General features: G+C 64.6%; 1 protein-coding gene across 5 annotated transcripts in view; it reads right to left on the bottom strand.

The window, feature by feature from the left end:
• The window catches only part of LOC122544774 (latent-transforming growth factor beta-binding protein 4-like), a 257,894-nt gene that overhangs the window by 21,356 nt on the left and 209,689 nt on the right, over positions 1 to 26,849 (bottom strand). For 4 of the 5 annotated variants that reach the window (XM_087984070.1, XM_087984071.1, XM_087984069.1 and 1 more), the window contains 3 exons: positions 5,097 to 5,240; positions 3,673 to 3,849; positions 3,359 to 3,436 (listed from right to left, as the gene is read on the bottom strand). In XM_087984070.1, the coding sequence (XP_087840196.1) occupies positions 3,359 to 3,436; positions 3,673 to 3,849; positions 5,097 to 5,240 (399 nt within the window). The remainder of the gene's footprint in view (positions 1 to 3,358; positions 3,437 to 3,672; positions 3,850 to 5,096; positions 5,241 to 26,849) is intronic. The other variant, XM_087984072.1, reaches the window with a different exon arrangement.

Genomic DNA, 26,849 nt, shown 5'->3' on the forward strand with positions numbered 1-26,849 from the left:
GAGAAACAAATTTGTAAGGAGACCTCAGTTATCTGTAAAAATAATAGGGTAGTTATGGTAGGAAATTTTAACTTTCCAAACATAGATTGGGGTTTCCATAGTGTTAAGGGTTTAGATGGAGAGGAACTTGTTAAGTGTGTACAAGAAAATTTTCTGATTCAGTATGAGGATGTACCGACTAAAGAAGGTGCAAAACATGACCTACTCTTGGGCAATAAGGCAGGGCAGGTGACTGAGGTGTCAGCGGGGGAGCACTTTGGGGCCAGCGACCATAATTCTAATAGTTTTAAAATAGTGATGGAAAAGGATAGATTGGATTTAAAAGTTGAATTCTAAAGTGAACAAAGGCCTATTTTGACTGCATGAGGCAAGAACTTTCAAAAGCTGATTGGGTGCAGATGTTTGTAGGTAAAGGGACGGCTGGAAAATGGGAAGCCTTCAAAAATGAGATAATGAAAGTCCAGAGACAGTATATTCCTGTTAGGGTGAAAGAAAAGACTGGTAGGTGTAGGGAATGCTGGATGACTGGAGAAATTGGTGGTTTGGTTAAGGAAAAGAAAGAAGTATATTTCAGGTATAGACAGCAGAGATTGAGTGAAACCCTGGAAGAGTATAAAGGCAGTAGGAGTATATTTAAGAGGGAAATCAGGAGTGCAAAAAGGGGACATGAGATAGCTTTGGCAAATAGGCTAAGGAGAATCTGAAGAGATTCTACAAATACATTAAGGCCAATGGGGAACTAGGGAGAGAATAGAGCCCTCTTAAAAATCAGCAAGGCCACTTTTGTGTGGAATGGCAAGAAATGGGGGAAATACAAAGCAAATATTCTACATCAGTGTTTAATGTGGAAAAAAACATGGAAGAGATAGAACATGGGGAAATAAATAGAGTCATTTGGAAAAATATCCATATTACAGAGGAGGAAGTGCTGGACGACTTAAAACATATAAAGGTGGATAAATTCCATAGGACCTGATCAGGTGTAACTGAGAACTCTGTGAGAAGCTAGAGAAGTGATTGCTGGGCCTCTTGCTGAGATATTTGTATCATCGATAGTCACAGGTGAGCTGCCGGGAGACTGAGGTTGGCAAATGTGGTGCCACTGTTTAAGAAGGGTGGTAAAGACAAGCCAGGGAACTATAGACCAGTGAGCCTGACCTCGGTGGTGGGCAAGTTGTTGGAGGGAATCCTGAGGGACGTGTATTTGGAAAGGCAAGGACTGATTAGGGATAGTCAACATGGCTTTGTGTGTGGGAAATCACTAATTTAATTGAGTTTTTTGAAGAAGTAACAAAGAGGATTGATGAGGATAGAGCGGTGGGCGTGATCCATATGGACTTCAGTAAGGCATTCGACAAGGTTCCCCATGAGAGACTGATCAGCAAGGTTAGATCTCATGGAATACAGGGAGAACCAGCCATTTGGATACAGAACTGGTTCGAAAGTAGAAGACAGAGAGTGATGGTCCAGGGTCGCCTTTCAGACTGAAGGCCTGTGACCAGGGGAGTGCCACAAGGAACTGTGCTGGATCCACTGCTTTCTGTCATTTATGTAAATGATTTGGAATGTGAACATAGGAGGTATAGTTAGTAAGTTTGCAGATGACACCAAAATTGGAGGTGTAATTGACAGCAAAGAAGGTTACCTCAGATTACAATGGGATCTTGATCAGACAGGTCAATGGGCTGAGGAGTGGCAGATGGAGTTTAATTTAGATAAACGTGAGGTGCTGCATTTTGGAAAGGCAAATCAGGGCAGGATTTATACACTTAATGTGTTAAGGTCCTGGGGAGTGTTGCTGGACAAAGAGACCTTGGAGTGCGGGTTCATAGGTCCTTGAAAGTGGAGTCGCAGGTAGGTAGGATAGTGAAGAAGGCGTTTGGTATGCTTTCCTTTATTGGCCAGAGTATTGAGTACAGGAGTTGGGAGGTCATGTTGCGGCTGTACAGGACATTGGTTAGGCCACTTTTGGAATATTGTGTGCAATTCTGGTCTCCCTGCTATAGGAGGAATGTTGTTAAACTCAAAAGGGTTCAGAAACAAGGATCCTGCCAGGGTTAGAAGATTTGAGCCATAGGGAGAGGCTGAACAGGCTGGGGCTGTTTTCCCTGGAGTGTCAGAGGCTAGAGGTTTATAAAATCATGAGGGCATAGATAGGATAAATAGACAAAGTCTTTTCGCCAGAGTTGGGGAGTCCAAAACCAGAAGATACAGCTTAAGGTGAAAGGGGAAAAATTTAAAAGGGACTTGAGGGGCAACGTTTTCATACAGAGGGTGGTGGGTGTATGAAATGAACTGCTAGAGGACGTGGTGGAGGCTGGTACAATTGCAACATTTAAAAGGCATTTTGAGGGGTATATGAATAGAAAAGGTTTGGAGGGATATGGGCCGGTTCTGTGCTGTACATCTCTATGACTCTGTGAATGAATCTCTCCATATTGGTCTGGATGCTGTAGGTATTTGACATTATCAGACTGCTACTACGTTGCTGCCATCCTGTGGCAAAATGGAGTTTTGCAAGTGGAACATGCCATTTTGAACAAGTTTGTGGCTCTCTTTCGTTCTTTTTGAGTCAGAGAGACCAATGTCAAGAAGCCTGTTTGTCATTCATGTACTGAGAAATATTGTGTTTGCACTTTGAATAGTCTCTCTACAGGGCAGCAAGAACAGGTATGAGCAGGGATTATGACTGAAGTAAGTCGTTACTAAGGTCTTCAGGATGGAAATTTTTTATATAAATAATGAGAAGCAGTGGACCCAGCTTCGATCCTTGTGGCACTCCACTGGTCACAGGCCTCCAGTCTGAAAAACAACCCTCCACCACCATCCTCTGTCTTCTACCTCTGAGCCAGTCCTGTATCCAAATGGCGAGTACTCCCTGTATTCGGTGAGATCTAACCTTGCTAACCAGAGGTGCGTGTATGGAATGAGCTGCCAGAGGATGTGGTGGAGGCTGGTATCAATTGCAACATTTAAGAGACATTTGGATGGGTATCTGAATAGGAAGGGTTTGGAGGGATATGGGCCGGATGCTGGCAGGTGGGACGAGATTGGGTCGGCATGGACGAGTTGGACTGAAGGGTCTGTTTCCATGCTGTACATCTCTATGACTCTTTGACATCTTATTGAATGGTGAGCAGCCTTAATGTGCTGAACAGTTTACTTCTACTTGATTGTTTTATTGTTAACATAGAACAAGTGAGAGGAATATGTCATAGAATGATCATCAGGACCTCCGCTGCTGATGAGACCAGGAACAGCATTTTCAAACAGAGAGTTTCTCTCCCAGATTATCAAGAATCGTGCTCCAACTCTCCAGGTTCCAAAGTTCAAAAACTATTCCCACCTGTGAACTCACCTTTGTAGTTCCTTCCAAACAATGACTGTGGAATGGAGAGGAATCCTTGCCCTTGAGGACACAGAGACTGATATTCATCTGAAAGAGATACGAGAGGGAAATCATTAGGACAGGAACATGAGGTTCTGCAATTGACAGTAAAGATTCACAAGTGACAGTAAGAGTAAACCACTGATGGTTAAGATGAACAAGTGATGGTATGAGTTAACTGACGATAGTAAAAATGAAAAAGGGATAGTAAAAGTTAACAAGTTATGGTAAAGATTAACAAGTGATGGTAAACATTAACTTCAGTTTCATGCATACACACTAACCTGAGCCAGGGACAGGACATTGGTAGATTCGACATTCTCTCCCCCAGCCCTCACCCACAGTGCAGCAACATTCCTGTCTCGTGACATTCCGTGCCAGAATGTTTTCACATAGCTGCACATCATTTAGGTTGTAGTAACACTCGTTCTCCTCCCTCGTGGTCTCTCCCATCGGCCGACCTAGAAAAGGCAGCAGAGTCAGAAGGTAAGGAGCAGCAAATCACCAGTAAACCTGAAACACTCTCCCTTTCACTGACTCTACCCCATCCATTTGTACAAAGGACCATGTATCAATCAATCTCAAGTTCATACTGGGACTTACCCACTTTGATTCCTAGAGATTGTCTATCTTCTTGAATTCCATTTAATCCCCAAAGTTCATATTGTTTCTGTCTCAAACACCAATCCCAAAAGTGAATTCAAGCAAATACAAACTGTCAGCAGCTACCTCCCTCCTTCTGCTCAAACTCCTATCGTCAATCTTGGATCTGAGTATTGAAGGCAGGTTCTGGATCAATTCTCCTTGATGAACAGAGATTACTGAACAAAGCACCAACGTTACAGATCCATTCTCAGTTGTTTCTGCCTGGTACATTCTCTCCTCTCACTCGTGATCTGTTTTTGCCCATACCTACGTATCTTGGCCTGTATTGTATGTCTGAGGAAACACATTATGCTAGGATTCCCTCTCCTCCTCGCCAACCCCACTGTGTAGATCCTCAGTGTCCCATTGGATACTGATTTGGAGCAGGGCTCATGGGAAATAGTTGAAACTTTATTGCTGGAACAGCACAGCAGGTCAGGCAGGATCCAGGGAACAGGAGATTCGACGTTTCGGGCACAGGCCCTTCTTCGGCCTGTGCCCGAAACGTCGAATCTCCTGTTCCCTGGATGCTGCCTGACCTGCTGTGCTGTTCCAGCAATAAAGTTTCAACTTTGATCTCCAGCATCTGCAGACCTCACTTTCTCCTCATGGGAAATAACCTGTTCACTCATCATGAGCTAAGACCTTTTCAGGGATGATTTGGAGATGCTGTTGTTGGACTGGGGTGTACAAAGTTAAAAATCACACACCACCAGGTTATAGTCCAACAGGTTTATTTGGAAGCACTAGCTTTCAGAGCGCTGCTCCTTCATCAGGTGGTTCTGCTCTGAAAGCTAGTGCTTCCAAATAAACATGTTGGACTATAACCTGGTGTTGTGTGATTCTTAACTTTCTCAGTGAAAGCACATTTATCGCATCAATGCTCTCACTCGTTTCTTGAGCTGCTTTGTACAGAATCTGGGCTTGGCTGAACCAGACAGAGATGTCACTAATGTACAGGTGTGAGTTGGTGTGCACACCTCAGTACGACTTTCCCAAGAGGAAGATATTACCCTGGTCTAGACAGAGAGGAAAGCAGCAATACAGCAGCCATTATAGGTACCCTGGACAGTTCGTCGGTTGCACCGTCCTGTCCTTGGTTCAAACTCTTCGTTTTCATCCAGACAAAGACAGAAAAATGAACCGGCCACATTCTCGCAGACTGCAGAGCCACAGACACCCTCGATAGTCTCACACTCGTTCACATCTGCAAAGGGATGGCAAGTTTTATAGTGAAAATTTAGCTGAATTTGAACCATTTACATGACGTTCAGTATTGCATTCTGAACTTCATTCCCTTGGCCTTTGCTCAGGAAACATCTCAGACTCACTTCAACTCGTGTTTAACAATCTTCCGGTCGCGATTACAATACTGCTAAGTTCAAAAGGTTAAAAAAAGTTCACATTGCAGTTCCTCAGTGAATGTTCAGCAGGTATCACATTGCAGTCAATGTCCACACAGAAACCTCCCAGCAGGGGGAGTGGTCAGTTTGACTAAATTTGCTTTCATTGTGCAACCATCATAATGAAGAGCTGAAAATGTGTTCCTGGAAAAGCGCAGCAGGTCAGGCAGCATCCAGGGAACAGGAGAATCGACATTTCGGGCATAAGCCCTTCTTCAGGAATACATTCTTCCAGCAACACATTTTCAGCTCTGATCTCCAGCATCTGCAGACCTCACTTTCTCATCATAATGAAGAGCCTTGCTGAAGGACTGAAGGGTGTGAATGACAGCAGAGGGCGAGATGGATGTGTACAAGACGTTTTCAAGTGTCATGTGGCAAAGCATCACATGACAGGAATGGGATTCCCTCAATCTTTCTCATTGGAGGGAAGAAGGGTGACAGGTGACTTGATAGAGTGTACAAGATGATGTGAAGCATAGTTAGAGTGAATAGTCAGAGACCTTTTCCCATTGCAGAAATTTCTGTCACGAGGAGTCATAATTTTAAAGTGATTGAAGGAAGGTTTAGGGTAGATATTAGAGGTAAGTTCTTTACTCAGAGAGTGGTGGGCGCATGGGTACGAGGAATGCACTGCCAGCAATGGTAGTACAGTCAGATACGTTAGGAACATTTGAGCGACTCTTTTCGATAGGCACATGGATGATAGTAAAATGAAGGGTATGTAGGTTAGTTTGATCTTAGAGCAGGATAAAAGGTCGGCACAACATCAAGGGCTGAAAGGCCTGTACTGTGCAGCACTGTTCTATGTTCTAAATTCAATCTTCCCATACATCCGCCATCTCCCCAACTGGTCTAAGTCCATCTGAAATTTAAACTATCCTTCCAACTGTTTGCTATTTTCCTGAGATCCACGTCATAGTAACTGTCACACACCGTCAGTCCCCACGCCGCACCGTCAGTCCCCACGCCGCACCGTCAGTCCCCACCCCGCATTGTCAGTCCCCACCCTGCACCGTCAGTCCCCACCCCGCATTGTCAGTCCCCACCCTGCACCGTCAGTCCCCACCCCGCACCGTCAGACACCACCCCGCACCTTCAGTCCCCCCCGGCACCGTCAGTCCCCACCCCGCACCGTCAGACACCACCCTGCACCGTCAGTCCCCACCCTGCACCGTCAGTCCCCACGCCGCACCGTCAGTCCCCACCCTGCACCGTCAGTCCCCACCCCGCACCGTCAGTCCCCACCCTGCACCGTCAGTCCCCACCCTGCACCGTCAGTCCCCACCCCGCACCGTCAGTCCCCACCCTGCACCGTCAGTCCCCACCCTGCACCGTCAGTCCCCACCCCGCACCGTCAGTCCCCACCCTGCACCGTCAGTCCCCACCCTGCACCGTCAGTCCCTTCCCCGCACCGTCAGGCCCCACCCTGCACCGTCAGGCCCCATCCTGCACCGTCAGTCCCTTCCCCGCACCGTCAGTCCCCACCCCGCACCGTCATTCCCCACCCCGCACCGTCAGTCCCCACCCTGCACCGTCAGTCCCTACCCTGCACCGTCAGTCCCCTCCCCGCACCGTCAGTCCCCACCCCGCACCGTCGGTCCCCACCCCGCACCGTCAGTCCCCCCCCGCACCGTCAGTCCCCTCCCCGCACCATCAGTCCCCACCCCGCACCGTCAGTCCCCCCCCGCACCGTCAGTCCCCACCCTGCACCGTCGGTCCCCACCCCGCACCGTCAGTCCCCACCCTGCACCGTCAGTCCCCACCCTGCACCGTCGGTCCCCACCCCGCACCGTCAGTCCCCACCCCGCACCGTCAGTCCCCACCCCGCACCGTCAGTCCCCTCCCCGCACCATCAGTCCCCACCCCGCACCGTCAGTCCCCCCCCGCACCGTCAGTCCCCACCCTGCACCGTCGGTCCCCACCCCGCACCGTCAGTCCCCACCCTGCACCGTCAGTCCCCACCCCGCACCGTCAGTCCCCACCCTGCACCGTCAGTCCCCACCCCGCACCGTCAGACCCCACCCCGCACCGTCAGACACCACCCTGCACCGTCAGTCCCCACCCCGCACCGTCTGTCCCCACCCCGCACCGTCGGTCACCACCCCGCACCGTCAGTCCCCACCCTGCACCGTCAGTCCCCACCCCGCACCGTCAGTCCCCACCCTGCACCGTCATTCCCCACCCCGCACCGTCAGTCCCCACCCCGCACCGTCAGTCCCCACCCTGCACCGTCAGTCCCCACCCTGCACCGTCAGTCCCCACCCTGCACCGTCGGTCCCCACCCCGCACCGTCAGTCCCCACCCCGCACCGTCAGACCCCACCCCGCACCGTCTGTCCCCACCCCGCACCGTCGGTCACCACCCCGCACCGTCAGTCCCCACCCCGCACCGTCAGTCCCCACCCCGCACCGTCAGTCCCCACCCTGCACCGTCAGTCCCCACCCTGCACCGTCAGTCCCCACCCCGCACCGTCAGTCCCCCCCCGCACCGTCAGTCCCCACCCTGCACCGTCGGTCCCCACCCCGCACCGTCGGTCCCCACCCCGCACCGTCAGTCCCCACCCCGCACCGTCAGACCCCACCCCGCACCGTCTGTCCCCACCCCGCACCGTCGGTCACCACCCCGCACCGTCAGTCCCCACCCTGCACCGTCAGTCCCCACCCCGCACCGTCAGTCCCCACCCCGCACCGTCAGTCCCTTCCCCACACCGTCAGTCCCCACCCTGCACCGTCAGTCCCCACCCTGCACCGACAGTCCCCACCCTGCACCGTCAGTCCCCACCCCGCACCGTCAGTCCCCACCCCGCACCGTCAGTCCCTTCCCCACACCGTCAGTCCCCACCCCGCACCGTCAGTCCCTTCCCCACACCGTCAGTCCCCACCCCGCACCGTCAGTCCCCACCCCGCACCGTCAGTCCCCACCCTACACCGTCAGTCCCCACCCTGCACCGACAGTCCCCACCCTGCACCGTCAGTCCCCACCCCGCACCGACAGTCCCCTCCCCGCACTGTCAGTCCCCACCCTGCACCGTCAGTCCCCACCCCGCACCGTCAGTCCCCACCCTGCACCATCAGTCCCCACCCCGCACCGTCAGTCCCCACCCTGCACCGTCAGTCCCCACCCTGCACCGTCAGTCCCCACCCCGCACCGTCAGTCCCCACCCCGCACCGTCATTCCCTACCCCGCACCGTCAGTCCCCACCCTGCACCGTCAGTCCCTACCCTGCACCGTCAGGCCCCATCCTGCACCGTCAGTCCCCACCCTGCACCGTCAGGCCCCATCCTGCACCGTCAGGCCCCATCCTGCACCGTCAGTCCCCACCCCGCACCGACAGTCCCCACCCCGCACCGTCAGTCCCCACCCCGCACCGTCAGTCCCCACCCCGCACCGTCAGACACCACCCCGCACCGTCAGTCCCCACCCTGCACCGTCAGTCCCCACCCTGCACCGTCAGTCCCCACCCCGCACCGTCAGTCCCCACCCCGCACCGTCAGACACCACCCCGCACCGTCAGTCCCCACCCTGCACCGTCAGTCCCCACCCTGCACCGTCAGTCCCCACCCCGCACCGTCAGTCCCCACCCTGCACCGTCAGTCCCCACCCTGCACCGTCAGTCCCCAACCCGCACCGTCAGTCCCCACCCCTCACCATCAGTCCCTACCCCGCACCGTCAGTCCCCACCCTGCACCGTCAGTCCCCTCTCCGCACCGTCATTCCCCACCCCGCACCGTCAGTCCCCACCCCTCACCATCAGTCCCTACCCCGCACCGTCAGTCCCCACCCCGCACCGTCATTCCCTACCCCGCACCGTCAGTCCCTTCCCCGCACCGTCAGTCCCTTTCCCACACCGTCAATCCCCACCCCGCACCGTCAGTCCCCACCCTGCACCGACAGTCCCCACCCTGCACCGTCAGGCCCCATCCTGCACCGTCAGTCCCTTCCCCGCACCGTCAGTCCCTTCCCCACACCGTCAGTCCCTTTCCCACACCGTCAGTCCCTTCCCCACACCGTCAGTCCCTTCCCCGCACCGTCAGTCCCTTTCCCACACCGTCAATCCCCACCCCGCACCGTCAATCCCCACCCTGCACCGATAGTCCCCACCCTGCACCGTCAGGCCCCATCCTGCACCGTCAGTCCCCATCCTGCACCGTCAGGCCCCATCCTGCACCGTCAGTCCCCACCCTGCACCGACAGTCCCCACCCTGCACCGTCAGTCCCCACCCCGCACCGTCAGTCCCCACCCCGCACCGTCAGTCCCCACCCTGCACCGTCAGGCCCCATCCTGCACCGTCAGTCCCCACCCTGCACCGACAGTCCCCACCCTGCACCGTCAGTCCCCACCCCGCACCGTCAGTCCCTACCCCGCACCGTCAGTCCCCACCCTGCACCATCAGTCCCCACCCTGCACCGTCAGACACCACCCCGCACCGTCAGTCCCCACCCTGCACCGTCAGTCCCCACCCCGCACCGTCAGTCCCCACCCTGCACCGTCAGTCCCCACCCTGCACCGTCAGTCCCCACCCCGCACCGTCAGTCCCCACCCTGCACCGTCAGTCCCCACCCTGCACCGTCAGTCCCCACCCCGCACCGTCAGTCCCCACCCCGCGCCTTCAGTCCCCTCCCCGCACCGTCAGTCCCCACCCTGCACCGTCAGTCCCCACCCCGCACCGTCAGTCCCCACCCCGCACCGTCAGTCCCCACCCCGCACCGTCAGACACCACCCCGCACCGTCAGTCCCCACCCCGCACCGTCAGTCCCCACCCTGCACCGTCAGGCCCCATCCTGCACCGTCAGTCCCCACCCTGCACCGACAGTCCCCACCCTGCACCGTCAGTCCCCACCCCGCACCGTCAGTCCCCACCCTGCACCGTCAGTCCCCAACCCGCACCGTCAGTCCCCACCCCTCACCATCAGTCCCTACCCCGCACCGTCAGTCCCCACCCTGCACCGTCAGTCCCCACTCCGCACCGTCATTCCCCACCCCGCACCGTCAGTCCCCACCCCGCACCGTCATTCCCCACCCCGCACCGTCAGTCCCCACCCCTCACCATCAGTCCCTACCCCGCACCGTCAGTCCCCACCCTGCACCGTCAGTCCCCACTCCGCACCGTCATTCCCCACCCCGCACCGTCAGTCCCCACCCCGCACCGTCATTCCCCACCCCGCACCGTCAGTCCCCACCCCTCACCATCAGTCCCTACCCCGCACCGTCAGACCCCACCCTGCACCGTCAGTCCCCACTCCGCACCGTCATTCCCTACCCCGCACCGTCAGTCCCTTCCCCGCACCGTCAGTCCCTTCCCCACACCGTCAATCCCCACCCCGCACCGTCATTCCCCACCCCTCACCATCAGTCCCTACCCCGCACCGTCAGACCCCACCCTGCACCGTCAATCCCCACCCCGCACCGTCATTCCCCACCCCTCACCATCAGTCCCTACCCCGCACCGTCAGACCCCACCCTGCACCGTCAGTCCCCACTCCGCACCGTCAGTCCCTTCCCCACACCGTCAATCCCCACCCCGCACCGTCATTCCCTACCCCGCACCATCAGTCCCTACCCCGCACCGTCAGTCCCCACCCCGCACCGTCATTCCCTACCCCGCACCGTCAGTCCCTTCCCCGCACCGTCAGTCCCTTCCCCACACCGTCAATCCCCACCCTGCACCGTTAGTCCCCACCCTGCACCGTCAGGCCCCATCCTGCACCGTCAGACCCCATCCTGCACCGTCAGTCCCCATCCTGCACCGTCAGGCCCCATCCTGCACCGTCAGTCCCCATCCTGCACCGTCAGGCCCCATCCTGCACCGTCAGTCCCCATCCTGCACCGTCAGGCCCCATCCTGCACCGTCAGACCCCATCCCACACCGTCAGTCCCCACCCTGCACCGTCAGTCCCCACCCCGCACCGTCCGTGCCCACCCTGCACCGTCAGTCCCCACTCCGCACCGTCAGTCCCCACCCCGCACCGTCCGTGCCCACCCTGCACCGTCAGTCCCCACTCCGCACCGTCAGTCCCCACCCCGCACCGTCAGTCCCCTCCCCGCACCGTCAGTCCCCTCCCCGCACCGTCAGTCCCCACCCCGCACCGTCAGTCCCCACCCCGCACCGACAGTCCCCACCCTGCACTGTCAGTCCCCACCCTGCACCGTCAGTCCCCACTCCGCACCGTCAGTCCCCACCCCGCACCGACAGTCCCCACCCCGCACCGTCAGTCCCCACCCCGCACCGTCAGTCCCCACTCCGCACCGTCAGTCCCCACCCCGCACCGTCAGTCCCCACCCCGCACCATCATTCCCCACCCCGCACCGTCAGTCCCCACCCCGCACCATCATTCCCCACCCCGCACCGTCAGTCCCCACCCCGCACCGTCAGTCCCCACCCCGCACCGTCAGTCCCCACCCTGCACCGTCAGTCCCCAACCTGCACCGTCCGTCCCCACCCTGCACCGTCAGTCCCCACCCCGCACGGTCAGTCCCCACCCCGCGCCGTCAGTCCCCACCCCGCACCGTCAGTCCCCACCCCGCACCGTCAGTCCCCACCCCGCACCATCATTCCCCACCCCGCACCGTCAGTCCCCACCCCGCACCGTCAGTCCCCACCCCGCACCGTCAGTCCCCACCCTGCACCGTCAGTCCCCAACCTGCACCGTCCGTCCCCACCCTGCACCGTCAGTCCCCACCCCGCACGGTCAGTCCCCACCCCGCGCCGTCAGTCCCCACCCCGCACCGTCAGTCCCCACCCCGCACCATCATTCCCCACCCCGCACCGTCAGTCCCCACCCTGCACCGTCAGTCCCCACCCCGCACCGTCAGTCCCCACCCTGCACCGTCAGTCCCCAACCTGCACCGTCCGTCCCCACCCTGCACCGTCAGTCCCCACCCCGCACGGTCAGTCCCCACCCCGCGCCGTCAGTCCCCACCCCGCACCGTCAGTCCCCACTCCGCACCGTCAGTCCCCACTCCGCACCGTCAGTCCCCACCCCGCACCGTCAGTCCCCACCCCGCACCGTCAGTCCCCACTCCGCACCGTCAGTCCCCAATCCGCACCGTCAGTCCCCACCCTGCACCGTCAGTCCCCACTCCGCACCGTCAGTCCCCACTCCGCACCGTCAGTCCCCACTCCGCACCGTCAGTCCCCACCCTGCACCGTCAGTCCCCACCCCGCACCGTCCGTCCCCACCCTGCACCGTCAGTCCCCACCCCGCACCGTCAGTCCCCTCCCCGCACCGTCAGTCCCCACCCCGCACCGTCCGTCCCCACTCCGCACCGTCATTCCCCACCCCGCACCGTCAGTCCCCACCCCGCACCGTCATTCCCCACCCCGCACCGTCAGTCCCCACCCCTCACCATCAGTCCCTACCCCGCACCGTCAGTCCCCACCCTGCACCGTCAGTCCCCACTCCGCACCGTCATTCCCCACCCCGCACCGTCAGTCCCCACCCCGCACCGTCATTCCCCACCCCGCACCGTCAGTCCCCACCCCTCACCATCAGTCCCTACCCCGCACCGTCAGACCCCACCCTGCACCGTCAGTCCCCACTCCGCACCGTCATTCCCTACCCCGCACCGTCAGTCCCTTCCCCGCACCGTCAGTCCCTTCCCCACACCGTCAATCCCCACCCCGCACCGTCATTCCCCACCCCTCACCATCAGTCCCTACCCCGCACCGTCAGACCCCACCCTGCACCGTCAATCCCCACCCCGCACCGTCATTCCCCACCCCTCACCATCAGTCCCTACCCCGCACCGTCAGACCCCACCCTGCACCGTCATTCCCTACCCCGCACCATCAGTCCCTACCCCGCACCGTCAGTCCCCACCCCGCACCGTCATTCCCTACCCCGCACCGTCAGTCCCTTCCCCGCACCGTCAGTCCCTTCCCCACACCGTCAATCCCCACCCTGCACCGTTAGTCCCCACCCTGCACCGTCAGGCCCCATCCTGCACCGTCAGACCCCATCCTGCACCGTCAGTCCCCATCCTGCACCGTCAGGCCCCATCCTGCACCGTCAGGCCCCATCCTGCACCGTCAGTCCCCATCCTGCACCGTCAGGCCCCATCCTGCACCGTCAGACCCCATCCCACACCGTCAGTCCCCACCCTGCACCGTCAGTCCCCACCTCGCACCGTCCGTGCCCACCCTGCACCGTCAGTCCCCACTCCGCACCGTCAGTCCCCACCCCGCACCGTCAGTCCCCACCCCGCACCGACAGTCCCCACCCTGCACTGTCAGTCCCCACCCTGCACCGTCAGTCCCCACCCCGCACCGACAGTCCCCACCCCGCACCGTCAGTCCCCACCCCGCACCGTCAGTCCCCACTCCGCACCGTCAGTCCCCACCCCGCACCGTCAGTCCCCACCCCGCACCATCATTCCCCACCCCGCACCGTCAGTCCCCACCCCGCACCATCATTCCCCACCCCGCACCGTCAGTCCCCACTCCGCACCGTCAGTCCCCACCCCGCACCGTCAGTCCCCACCCCGCACCATCATTCCCCACCCCGCACCGTCAGTCCCCACTCCGCACCGTCAGGCCCCACCCCGCACCGTCAGTCCCCACTCCGCACCGTCAGTCCCCACCCCGCACCGTCAGTCCCCACCCCGCACCGTCAGTCCCCACCCTGCACCGTCAGTCCCCAACCTGCACCGTCCGTCCCCACCCTGCACCGTCAGTCCCCACCCCGCACCGTCAGTCCCCAACCTGCACCGTCCGTCCCCACCCTGCACCGTCAGTCCCCACCCCGCACGGTCAGTCCCCACCCCGCACCGTCAGTCCCCACCCCGCACCGTCAGTCCCCACCCCGCACCGTCAGTCCCCACCCCGCACCGTCAGTCCCCACTCCGCACCGTCAGTCCCCACCCCGCACCGTCAGTCCCCACCCTGCACCGTCAGTCCCCACCCTGCACCGTCAGTCCCCACCCCGCACCGTCAGTCCCCACCCTGCACCGTCAGTCCCCACCCTGCACCGTCAGTCCCTTCCCCGCACCGTCAGTCCCCAACCTGCACCGTCCGTCCCCACCCTGCACCGTCAGTCCCCACCCCGCACGGTCAGTCCCCACCCCGCACCGTCAGTCCCCACCCCGCACCGTCAGTCCCCACCCCGCACCGTCAGTCCCCACTCCGCACCGTCCGTCCCCACCCCGCACCGTCCGTCCCCACCCCGCACCGTCAGTCCCCACCCCGCACCGTCCGTCCCCACCCCGCACCGTCCGTCCCCACCCCGCACCGTCAGTCCCCACCCTGCACCGTCAGTCCCCACACTGCACCGTCAGTCCCCACCCTGCACCGTCAGTCCCCACTCCGCACCGTCAGTCCCCACCCCGCACCGTCCGTCCCCACCCCGCACCGTCAGTCCCCACCCTGCACCGTCAGTCCCCACTCCGCACCGTCAGTCCCCACCCCGCACCGTCAGTCCCCACCCCGCACCGTCCGTCCCCACCCTGCACCGTCAGTCCCCATCCCGCACCGTCAGTCCCCATCCCGCACCGTCCGTCCCCACCCCGCACCGTCCGTCCCCACCCCGCACCGTCAGTCCCCACCCCGCACCGACAGTCCCCACCCCGCACCGACAGTCCCCACCCCGCACCGTCAGTCCCCACTCCGCACCGTCAGTCCCCACCCTGCACCGTCAGTCCCCACTCCGCACCGTCAGTCCCCATCCTGCACCGTCAGTCCCCACCCCGCACCGTCCGTCCCCACCCCGCACCGTCCGTCCCTTCCCCGCACCGTCAGTCCCCACCCCGCACCGTCAGTCCCCACCCCGCACCGTCAGTCCCCACTCCGCACCGACAGTCCCCACCCTGCACCGTCCGTCCCCACTCCGCACCGTCAGTCCCCACCCCGCACCGACAGTCCCCACCCCGCACCGTCAGTCCCCACTCCGCACCGTCAGTCCCCATCCCACACCGTCCATCCCCACCCCGCACCGTCAGTCCCCATCCCACACCGTCTGTCCCCACCCTCCACCGTCAGTCCCTATCCCACACCGTCTGTCCCCACCCTGCACCGTCAGTCCCCATCCCACACCGTCAGTCCCTTCCCCGCACTGTCAGTCCCCACTCCGCACCGACAGTCCCCACCCCGCACCATCATTCCCCACCCCGCACCGACAGTCCCCACCCCGCACCGTCAGTCCCCACCCTGCACCGTCAGTCCCCACTCCGCACCGTCAGTCCCCACCCCGCACCGTCAGTCCCCACCCCGCACCATCATTCCCCACCCCGCACCGTCAGTCCCCACCCCGCACCATCATTCCCCACCCCGCACCGTCAGTCCCCACCCCGCACCGTCAGTCCCCACCCCGCACCGTCAGTCCCCACCCTGCACCGTCAGTCCCCAACCTGCACCGTCCGACCCCACCCTGCACCGTCAGTCCCCACCCCGCACCGTCAGTCCCCACCCCGCACCGTCAGTCCCCACCCCGCAACGTCAGTCCCCACCCTGCACCGTCAGTCCCCACTCCGCACCGTCAGTCCCCACCCCGCACCGACAGTCCCCACTCCGCACCGACAGTCCCCACCCTGCACCGTCAGTCCCCACTCCGCACCGTCAGTCCCCACCCCGCACCGTCAGTCCCCACCCTGCACCGTCAGTCCCCACTCCGCACCGTCAGTCCCCACCCTGCACCGTCAGTCCCCACTCCGCACCGACAGTCCCCACTCCGCACCGACAGTCCCCACCCTGCACCGTCAGTCCCCACTCCGCACCGTCAGTCCCCACCCCGCACCGTCAGTCCCCACCCTGCACCGTCAGTCCCCACTCCGCACCGTCCGTCCCCACCCCGCACCGTCCGTCCCCACCCCGCACCGTCCGTCCCCACCCCGCACCGTCAGTCCCCACCCTGCACCGTCAGTCCCCACCCCGCACCGACAGTCCCCACCCTGCACCGTCAGTCCCCACCCTGCACCGTCAGTCCCCACCCCGCACCGACAGTCCCCACCCTGCACCGTCAGTCCCCACCCTGCACCGTCAGTCCCCATCCCGCACCGTCAGTCCCCACTCCGCACCGACAGTCCCCACTCCGCACCGTCAGTCCCCACTCCGCACCGTCAGTCCCCACCCTGCACCGTCCGTCCCCACCCCGCACCGTCAGTCCCCATCCTGCACCGTCAGTCCCTTCCCCGCACCGTCAGTCCCCACCCCGCACCGTCAGTCCCCACCCCGCACCGTCAGTCCCCACTCCGCACCGACAGTCCCCACCCCGCACCGTCAGTCCCCACACCGCACCGTCAGTCCCCACTCTGCACCGTCAGTCCCCACCCTGCACCGTCCGTCCCCACCCCGCACCGTCAGTCCCCATCCTGCACCGTCAGTCCCTTCCCCGCACCGTCAGTCCCCACCCCGCACCGTCAGTCCCCACCCCGCACCGTCAGTCCCCACTCCGCACCGACAGTCCCCACCCCGCACCGTCAGTCCCCACCCTGCACCGTCCGTCCCCACTCCGCACCGTCAGTCCCCACCCCGCACCGACAGTCCCCACTCCGCACCGACAGTCCCCACCCCGCACCGTCAGTCCCCACCCCGCACCGTCAGTCCCCACTCCGCACCGTCAGTCCCCACCCTGCACCGTCAGTCCCCACCCCGCACCGTCAGTCCCCACCCCGCACCATCAGTCCCCACCCTGCACCGTCAGTCCCCACCCCGCACCGTCAGTCCCCACCCCGCACCATCAGTCCCCATCCCACACCGTCAGTCCCCACCCTGCACCGTCAGTCCCTATCCCACACCGTCTGTCCCCACTCCGCACCGACAGTCCCCACCCCGCACCGTCAGTCCCCACCCCGCACCGTCAGTCCCCACTCCGCACCGTCAGTCCCCATCCCACACCGTCTGTCCCCACCCTGCACCGTCAGTCCCCATCCCATACCGTCAGTCCCCATCCCACACCGTCAGTCCCCATCCCACACCGTCAGTCCCCACCCTGCACCGTCAGTCCCCATCCCACACCGTCTGTCCCCACCCTGCACCGTCAGTCCCCATCCCACACCGTCAGTCCCCACCCCGCACCATCAGTCCCCACTCCGCATCGTCAGTCCCCACCCCGCACCGTCAGTCCCCACCCTGCACCGTCAGTCCCCACTCCGCACCGTCAGTCCCCACCCCGCACCGTCAGTCCCCACCCTGCACCGTCAGTCCCCACCCTGCACCGTCAGTCCCCATCCCACACCGTCAGTCCCCACCCTGCACCGTCAGTCCCCATCCCACACCGTCAGTCCCCACCCCGCACCATCAGTCCCCACTCCGCATCGTCAGTCCCCACCCCGCACCGTCAGTCCCCACCCTGCACCGTCAGTCCCCACTCCGCACCGTCAGTCCCCACCCCGCACCGTCAGTCCCCACCCTGCACCGTCAGTCCCCACCCTGCACCGTCAGTCCCCATCCCACACCGTCAGTCCCCACCCCGCACCGTCAGTCCCCACCCTGCACCGTCAGTCCCCACCCTGCACCGTCAGTCCCCATCCCACACCGTCAGTCCCCACCCCGCACCGTCAGTCCCCACTCCGCACCGTCAGTCCCCATCCCACACCGTCAGTCCCCACTCCGCACCGTCAGTCCCCACCCCGCACCGTCAGTCCCCACCCTGCACCGTCAGTCCTACCCTGCACCGTCAGTCCCCACCCTGCACCGTCAGTCCCCACCCCGCACCGTCAGTCCCCACCCTGCACCGTCAGTCCCCACTCCGCACCGTCAGTCCCCACCCCGCACCGTCAGTCCCCACCCTGCACCGTCAGTCCCCACCCTGCACCGTCAGTCCCCACCCTGCACCGTCAGTCCCCATCCCACACCGTCAGTCCCCACCCTGCACCGTCAGTCCCCATCCCACACCGTCAGTCCCCACCCCGCACCATCAGTCCCCACTCCGCATCGTCAGTCCCCACCCCGCACCGTCAGTCCCCACCCTGCACCGTCAGTCCCCACTCCGCACCGTCAGTCCCCACCCCGCACCGTCAGTCCCCACCCTGCACCGTCAGTCCCCACCCTGCACCGTCAGTCCCCACCCTGCACCGTCAGTCCCCATCCCACACCGTCAGTCCCCACCCCGCACCGTCAGTCCCCACCCTGCACCGTCAGTCCCCACCCTGCACCGTCAGTCCCCATCCCACACCGTCAGTCCCCACCCCGCACCGTCAGTCCCCACTCCGCACCGTCAGTCCCCATCCCACACCGTCAGTCCCCACTCCGCACCGTCAGTCCCCACCCCGCACCGTCAGTCCCCACCCTGCACCGTCAGTCCTACCCTGCACCGTCAGTCCCCACCCTGCACCGTCAGTCCCCACCCCGCACCGTCAGTCCCCACCCTGCACCGTCAGTCCCCACCCCGCACCGTCAGTCCCCACCCCGCACCGTCAGTCCTACCCTGCACCGTCAGTCCCCACCCTGCACTGTCAGTTCTACCCTGCACCGTCAGTCCCCACCCCACACCGTCAGTCCTACCCTGCACCGTCAGTCCCCACCCTGCACCGTCAGTTCTACCCTGCACCGTCAGTCCCCACCCCACACCGTCAGTCCTACCCTGCACCGTCAGTCCCTACCCTGCACCGTCAGTTCTACCCTGCACCGTCAGTCCTACCCTGCACCGTCAGTCCCCACCCTGCACCGTCAGTCCTACCCTGCACCGTCAGTCCCCACCCCACACCGTCAGTCCTACCCTGCACCGTCAGTTCTACCCTGCACCGTCAGTCCTACCCTGCACCGTCAGTCCCCACCCTGCACCGTCAGTCCCCACCCCGCACCGTCAGTCCCCACCCCGCTCCATCAGTCCCCACCCTGCACCGTCAGTCCCCACCCCGCACCATCAGTCCCCACCCCGCACCGTCAGTCCCCACCCTGCACCGTCAGTCCCTTCCCCGCACCGTCAGTCCCTTCCCCACACCGTCAGCCCCCATCCCGCACCGTCAGTCCCTTCCCCGCACCGTCAGTCCCTTCCCCGCACCGTCAGTCCCTTCCCCGCACCGTCATTCCCTACCCCTCACCGTCAGTCCACACCCCACACCGTCAGTCCCCACCCCGCACCGTCAGTCCCCACCCCGCACCGTCAGTCCCTTCCCCGCACCGTCAGTCCCCACCCCGCACCGTCAGTCCCCACCCCGCACCGTCATTCCCTACCCCTCACCGTCAGTCCACACCCCACACCGTCAGTCCCTTCCCCACACCGTCAGCCCCCATCCCGCACCGTCAGTCCCTTCCCCGCACCGTCAGTCCCTTCCCCGCACCGTCAGTCCCCACCCCTCACCGTCAGTCCACACCCCACACCGTCAGTCCCTTCCCCGCACCGTCAGTCCCCACCCCGCACCGTCAGTCCCCACCCCGCACCGTCAGTCCCCACCCTGCACCGTCAGTCCCCATCCCGCACCGTCAGTCCCTTCCCCGCACCGTCCGTCCCTACCCCGCACCTTCAGTCCCCACCCCGCACCGTCAGTCCCCACCCCGCACCGTCAGGCCCCACCCTGCACCGTCATTCCCTTCCCCGCACCGTCAGTCCCCACCCCGCACCGTCAGTCCCCACCCCGCAACGTCAGTCCCCACCCTGCACCGTCAGTCCCCACTCCGCACCGTCAGTCCCCACCCTGCACCGTCAGTCCCCACCCTGCACCGTCAGTCCCCACCCCGCACCGTCAGTCCCCACCCCGCACCGTCAGTCCCCACCCTGCACCGTCAGTCCCTTCCCCGCACCGTCCGTCCCTACCCCGCACCTTCAGTCCCCACCCCGCACCGTCAGTCCCCACCCCGCACCGTCAGGCCCCACCCCGCACCGTCAGTCCCCACCCTGCACCGTCAGTCCCCACCCCGCACCGTCATTCCCTTCCCCGCACCGTCAGTCCCCACCCCGCACCGTCAGTCCCCACCCCGCACCGTCAGTCCCTTCCCCGCACCGTCAGTCCCCACCCCGCACCGTCATTCCCTTCCCCACACCGTCAGTCCCCACCCTGCACCGTCAGTCCCTTCCCCGCACCGTCCGTCCCTACCCCGCACCTTCAGTCCCCACCCCGCACCGTCAGTCCCCACCCCGCACCGTCAGGCCCCACCCCGCACCGTCAGTCCCCACCCTGCACCGTCAGTCCCCACCCCGCACCGTCAGTCCCTTCCCCGCACCCTCAGTCCCCACCCCGCACCGTCAGTCCCCACCCTGCACCCTCAGTCCCCACCCTGCACCGTCAGTCCCCACCCCGCACCGTCAGTCCCTTCCCCGCACCGTCCGTCCCTACCCCGCACCGTCAGGCCCCATCCTGCACCGTCACTCCCCACCCCGCACCGTCAGGCCCCACCGCGCACCGTCAGTCCCCACCCTGCACCGTCAGTCCCTTCCCCGCACCGTCAGTCCCCACACTGCTCCGTCAGTCCCCACCCTGCACCGTCAGTCCCTTCCCCGCACCGTCAGTCCCCACACTGCTCCGTCAGTCCCCATCCCGCACCGTCAGTCCCCACCCCGCACCGTCAGTCCCCACCCTGCACCGTCAGTCCCCACCCTGCACCGTCAGACCCCAACCCGCACCGTCATTCCCCACCCCGCACCGTCAGTCCCCACCCTGCACCGTCAGTCCCCTCCCCGCACCGTCATTCCCCACCCCGCACCGTCAGTCCCCACCCCGCATCGTCAGTCCCCTCCCCGCACCGTCAGTCCCCACCCTGCACCCTCAGTCCCCACCCTGCACCGTCAGTCCCCACCCCGCACCGTCAGTCCCCACCCTGCACCGTCAGTCCCCTCCCCGCACCGTCAGTCCCCACCCTGCACCGTCAGTCCCCTCCCCGCACCGTCAGTCCCCACCCTGCACCCTCAGTCCCCACCCTGCACCCTCAGTCCCCACCCTGCACCCTCAGTCCCCACCCCGCACCGTCAGTCCCCTCCCCGCACCGTCAGTCCCCACCCTGCACCCTCAGTCCCCACCCTGCACCGTCAGTCCCCACCCTGCACCGTCAGTCCCCACCCTGCACCGTCAGTCCCCACCCTGCACCGTCAGTCCCCTCCCCGCACCGTCAGTCCCCTCCCCGCACCGTCAGTCCCCTCCCCGCACCGTCAGTCCCCTCCCCGCACCGTCAGTCCCCTCCCCGCACCGTCAGTCCCCTCCCCGCACCGTCAGTCCCCACCCTGCACCGTCAGTCCCCTCCCCGCACCGTCAGTCCCCTCCCCGCACCGTCAGTCCCCACTCCGCACCGTCAGTCCCCACCCCGCACCGTCAGTCCCCACTCCGCACCGTCAGTCCCCACCCCGCACCGTCAGTCCCCACCCCGCACCGTCAGTCCCCACCCCGCACCGTCAGTCCCCACCCTGCACCGTCAGTCCCCACCCCGCACCATCAGTCCTACCCTGCACCGTCAGTCCCCACCCTGCACCGACAGTCCCCCCCCCGCACCGTCAGTCCCCACCCCGCACCGTCAGTCCCCACCCCGCACCGTCAGTCCCCACCCCGCACCGTCAGTCCCCACTCCGCACCGTCAGTCCCCACTCCGCACCGTCAGTCCCCACCCCGCACCGTCAGTCCCCACCCCGCACCGTCAGTCCCCACCCCGCACCGTCAGTCCCCACCCCGCACCGTCAGTCCCCACCCTGCACCGTCAGTCCCCACCCCGCACCATCAGTCCTACCCTGCACCGTCAGTCCCCACCCTGCACCGTCAGTCCCCACTCCGCACCGTCAGTCCCCACCCCGCACCGTCAGTCCCCACTCCGCACCGTCAGTCCCCACCCTGCAACGTCAGTCCCCACCCCGCACCATCAGTCCTACCCTGCACCGTCAGTCCCCACCCTGCACCGTCAGTCCCCACTCCGCACCGTCAGTCCCCACCCTGCACCGTCAGTCCCCACCCCGCACCGTCAGTCCCCACCCTGCACCGTCAGTCCCCACCCCGCACCATCAGTCCCCACCCTGCACCGTCAGTCCCCACTCCGCACCGTCAGTCCCCACCCTGCACCGTCAGTCCTACCCTGCACCGTCAGTCCCCACCCTGCACCGTCAGTCCCCACCCTGCACCGTCAGTCCCCACTCCGCACCGTCAGTCCCCACCCTGCACCGTCAGTCCCCACTCCGCACCGTCAGTCCCCACCCTGCACCGTCAGTCCCCACCCTGCACCGTCAGTCCCCACTCCGCACCGTCAGTCCCCACCCTGCACCGTCAGTCCCCACCCCGCACCGTCAGTCCCCACCCTGCACCGTCAGTCCCCACTCCGCACCGTCAGTCCCCACCCTGCACCGTCAGTCCCCACCCTGCACCGTCAGTCCCCACCCTGCACCGTCAGTCCCCACCCTGCACCGTCAGTCCCCACTCCGCACCGTCAGTCCCCACCCCGCACCGTCAGTCCTACCCTGCACCGTCAGTCCCCACCCTGCACCGTCAGTCCCCACTCCGCACCGTCAGTCCCCACCCCGCACCGTCAGTCCCCACCCTGCACCGTCAGTCCCCACCCCGCACCGTCAGTCCCCACCCCGCACCGTCAGTCCCCACCCTGCACCGTCAGTCCCCACTCCGCACCGTCAGTCCCCACCCCGCACCATCAGTCCCCACCCCGCACCGTCAGTCCCCACTCCGCACCGTCAGTCCCCACCCCGCACCGACAGTCCCCACCCTGCACCGTCAGTCCCCCCCCTGCACCGTCAGTCCCCACTCCGCACCGTCAGTCCCCACCCCGCACCGACAGTCCCCACCCTGCACCGTCAGTCCCCACCCCGCACCGTCAGTCCCCACCCCGCACCGTCAGTCCCCACCCCGCACCGTCAGTCCCCACCCTGCACCGTCAGTCCCCACCCTGCACCGTCAGTCCCCACTCCGCACCGTCAGTCCCCACCCTGCACCGTCAGTCCCCACCCTGCACCGTCAGTCCCCACCCCGCACCGTCAGTCCCCACCCTGCACCGTCAGTCCCCACTCCGCACCGTCAGTCCCCACCCCGCACCGACAGTCCCCACCCTGCACCGTCAGTCCCCACCCCGCACCGTCAGTCCCCACCCCGCACCGTCAGGCCCCACTCCGCACCGTCAGTCCCCACTCCGCACCGTCAGTCCCCACCCCGCACCGACAGTCCCCACCCTGCACCGTCAGTCCCCACTCCGCACCGTCAGTCCCCACTCCGCACCGTCAGTCCCCTCCCCGCACCGTCAGTCCCCACACCGCACCGTCAGTCCCCACCCCGCACCGTCAGTCGCCACACCGCACCGTCAGTCCCCACACCGCACCGTCAGTCCCCTCCCCGCACCGTCAGTCCCCACACCGCACCGTCTGACCCCACTCCGCACCGTCAGTCCCCACACCGCACCGTCAGTCCCCTCCCCGCACCGTCAGTCCCCACACCGCACCGTCAGTCCCTACCCCGCACCGTCAGTCCCCTCCCCGCACCGTCAGTCCCCACACCGCACCGTCAGTCCCCACCCTGCACCGTCAGTCCCCTCCCCGCACCGTCAGTCCCCACACCGCACCGTCTGACCCCACTCCGCACCGTCAGTCCCCACCCCGCACCGTTAGTCCCCACCCCGCAGCGTCAGTCCCCACACCGCACCGTCAGTCCCCACTCCGCACCGTCAGTCCCCACCCTGCACCGTCAGTCCCTACCCCACACCGTCAGTCCCCACACCGCACCGTCAGTCCCCACTCCGCACCGTCAGTCCCCACCCCGCACCGTCAGTCCCCACCCCGCACCGTTAGTCCCCACCCCGCACCGTTAGTCCCCACCCCACACCGTCAGTCCCCACCCCGCACCGTTAGTCCCCACCCCGCACCGTCAGTCCCCACCCCGCACCGTCAGTCCCCACTCCGCACCGTCAGTCCCTACCCCACACCGTCAGTCCCCACACCGCACCGTCAGTCCCCACTCCGCACCGTCAGTCCCCACCCCGCACCGTCAGTCCCCACTCCGCACCGTCAGTCCCCACCCCGCACCGTCAGTCCCCACCCCACACCGTCAGTCCCCACCCCGCACCGTTAGTCCCCACCCCGCACCGTCAGTCCCCACCCCGCACCGTCAGTCCCCACCCCACACCGTCAGTCCCCACCCCGCACCGTTAGTCCCCACCCCACACCGTCAGTCCCCACCCCGCACCGTTAGTCCCCACCCCACACCGTCAGTCCACACCCCGCACCGTTAATCCCCACCCCGCAGCGTCAGTCCCCACCCCACACCGTCAGTCCCCACCCCGCACCGTTAGTCCCCACCCCGCACCGTCAGTCCCCACTCCGCACCGTCAGTCCCCACCCCGCACCGTCAGTCCCCACCCCGCACCGTCAGTCCCCACCCCGCACCGTTAGTCCCCACCCCGCACCGTCAGTCCCCACTCCGCACCGTCAGTCCCCACCCCGCACCGTCAGTCCCCACCCTGCACCGTCAATCCCCACCCTGCACCGTCAGTCCCTTCCCCGCACCGTCAGTCCCCACCCTGCACCGTCAGTCCCTTCCCCGCACCGTCAGTCCCCACCCTGCACCGTCAGTCCCCACCCCGCACCGTCAGTCCCCACCCCGCAACTTCAGTCCCCACCCCGCACCGTCAGTCCCCACCCCGCACCGTCAGTCCCTACCCCGCACCGTCAGTCCCCACCCCGCACCGTCAGTCCCCACCCTGCACCATCAGTCCCCACCCCGCACCGTCAGTCCCTACCCCGCACCGTCAGTCCCCACCCCGCACCGTCAGTCCCTACCCCGCACCGTCAGTCCCCACCCCGCACCGTCAGTCCCCACCCTGCACCGTCAGTCCCCACCCTGCACCGTCAGTCCCCACCCCGCACCTTCAGTCCCCACCCTGCACCGTCAGTCCCCACCCCGCACCGTCAGTCCCCACCCCGCACCGTCAGTCCCCACCCTGCACCGTCAGTCCCCACCTCGCACCGTCAGTCCCTTCCCCACACCGTCAATCCCCACCCTGCACCGACATTCCCCACCCCGCAACTTCAGTCCCCACCCCGCACCGTCAGTCCCCACCCCGAACCGTCAGTCCCCACCCCGCACCGTCAGTCCCCACCCCGCACCGTCAGTCCCCACCCTGCACCGTCAGTCCCCACCCTGCACCGTCAGTCCCCACCCCGCACCGTCAGTCCCCACCCCGCACCGTCAGTCCCCACCCTGCACCGTCAGTCCCCACCCCGCACCGTCAGTCCCCACCCCGCACCTTCAGTCCCCACCCTGCACCGTCAGTCCCCACCCCGCACCGTCAGTCCCCACCCCGCACCGTCAGTCCCCACCCTGCACCGTCAGTCCCCACCCCGCACCGTCAGTCCCCACCCCGCACCTTCAGTCCCCACCCTGCACCGTCAGTCCCCACCCTGCACCGTCAGTCCCCACCCTGCACCGTCAGTCCCCACCCCGCGCCTTCAGTCCCCACCCCGCACCGTCAGTCCCCACCCCGCACCGTCAGTCCCCACCCTGCACCGTCAGTCCCCACCCTGCACCGTCAGTCCCCACCCCGCACCGTCAGTCCCCACCCTGCACCGTCAGTCCCCTCCCCGCACCTTCAGTCCCCACCCTGCACCGTCAGTCCCCACCCTGCACCGTCAGTCCCCACCCCGCACCGTCAGTCCCCACCCCGCACCGTCAGTCCCCACCCCGCACCGTCTGTCCCCACCCCGCACCGTCAGTCCCCTCCCCGCACCGTCTGTCCCCACCCTGCACCGTCAGACCCCACCCTGCACCGTCAGTCCCCACCCCGCACCTTCAGTCCCCACCCTGCACCGTCAGTCCCCACCCTGCACCGTCAGTCCCCACCCCGCACCGTCAGTCCCCACCCTGCACCGTCAGTCCCCACCCTGCACCGTCAGGCCCCACCCTGCACCGTCAGTCCCCACCCCACGCCTTCAGTCCCCACCCTGCACCGTCAGTCCCCACCCTGCACTGTCAGTCCCCACCCTGCACCGTCAGTCCCCACCCTGCACCTTCAGTCCCCACCGTGCACCGTCAGTCCCCACCCTGCACCGTCAGTCCCCACCCCGCACCGTCATTCCCCACCCCGCACCGTCAGTCCCCACCCCGCACCGTCATTCACCACCCCGCACCGTCAGTCCCCACCCAGCACCGTCATTCCCCACCCTGCACCGTCAGTCCCCACCCCGCACCGTCAGTCCCCACCCCGCACCGTCAGTCCCCACCCTGCACCGTCAGTCCCCACCCCGCACCGTCAGTCCCCACCCCGCACCGTCATTCCCCACCCTGCACCGTCAGTCCCCACCCTGCACCGTCAGTCCCCACCCCGCACCGTCAGTCCCCACCCCGCGCCTTCAGTCCCCACCCCGCACCGTCAGTCCCCACCCTGCACCGTCAGTCCCCACCCTGCACCGTCAGTCCCTTCCCCGCACCGTCAGTCCCCACCCCACACCGTCAGTCCCCACCCCACACCGTCAGTCCTACCCTGCACCGTCAGTCCCCACCCCGCACCGTCAGTCCCCACCCCGCACCGTCAGTCCCCACCCTGCACCGTCAGTCCCCACCCCGCACC

This window comes from Chiloscyllium plagiosum, unplaced genomic scaffold (genome assembly GCF_037043375.1).
Source record: "Chiloscyllium plagiosum isolate Xiang-an unplaced genomic scaffold, Cpla_swu_hap1 HiC_scaffold_47, whole genome shotgun sequence".
NCBI classification, from domain to species: Eukaryota; Metazoa; Chordata; class Chondrichthyes; order Orectolobiformes; family Hemiscylliidae; genus Chiloscyllium; species Chiloscyllium plagiosum.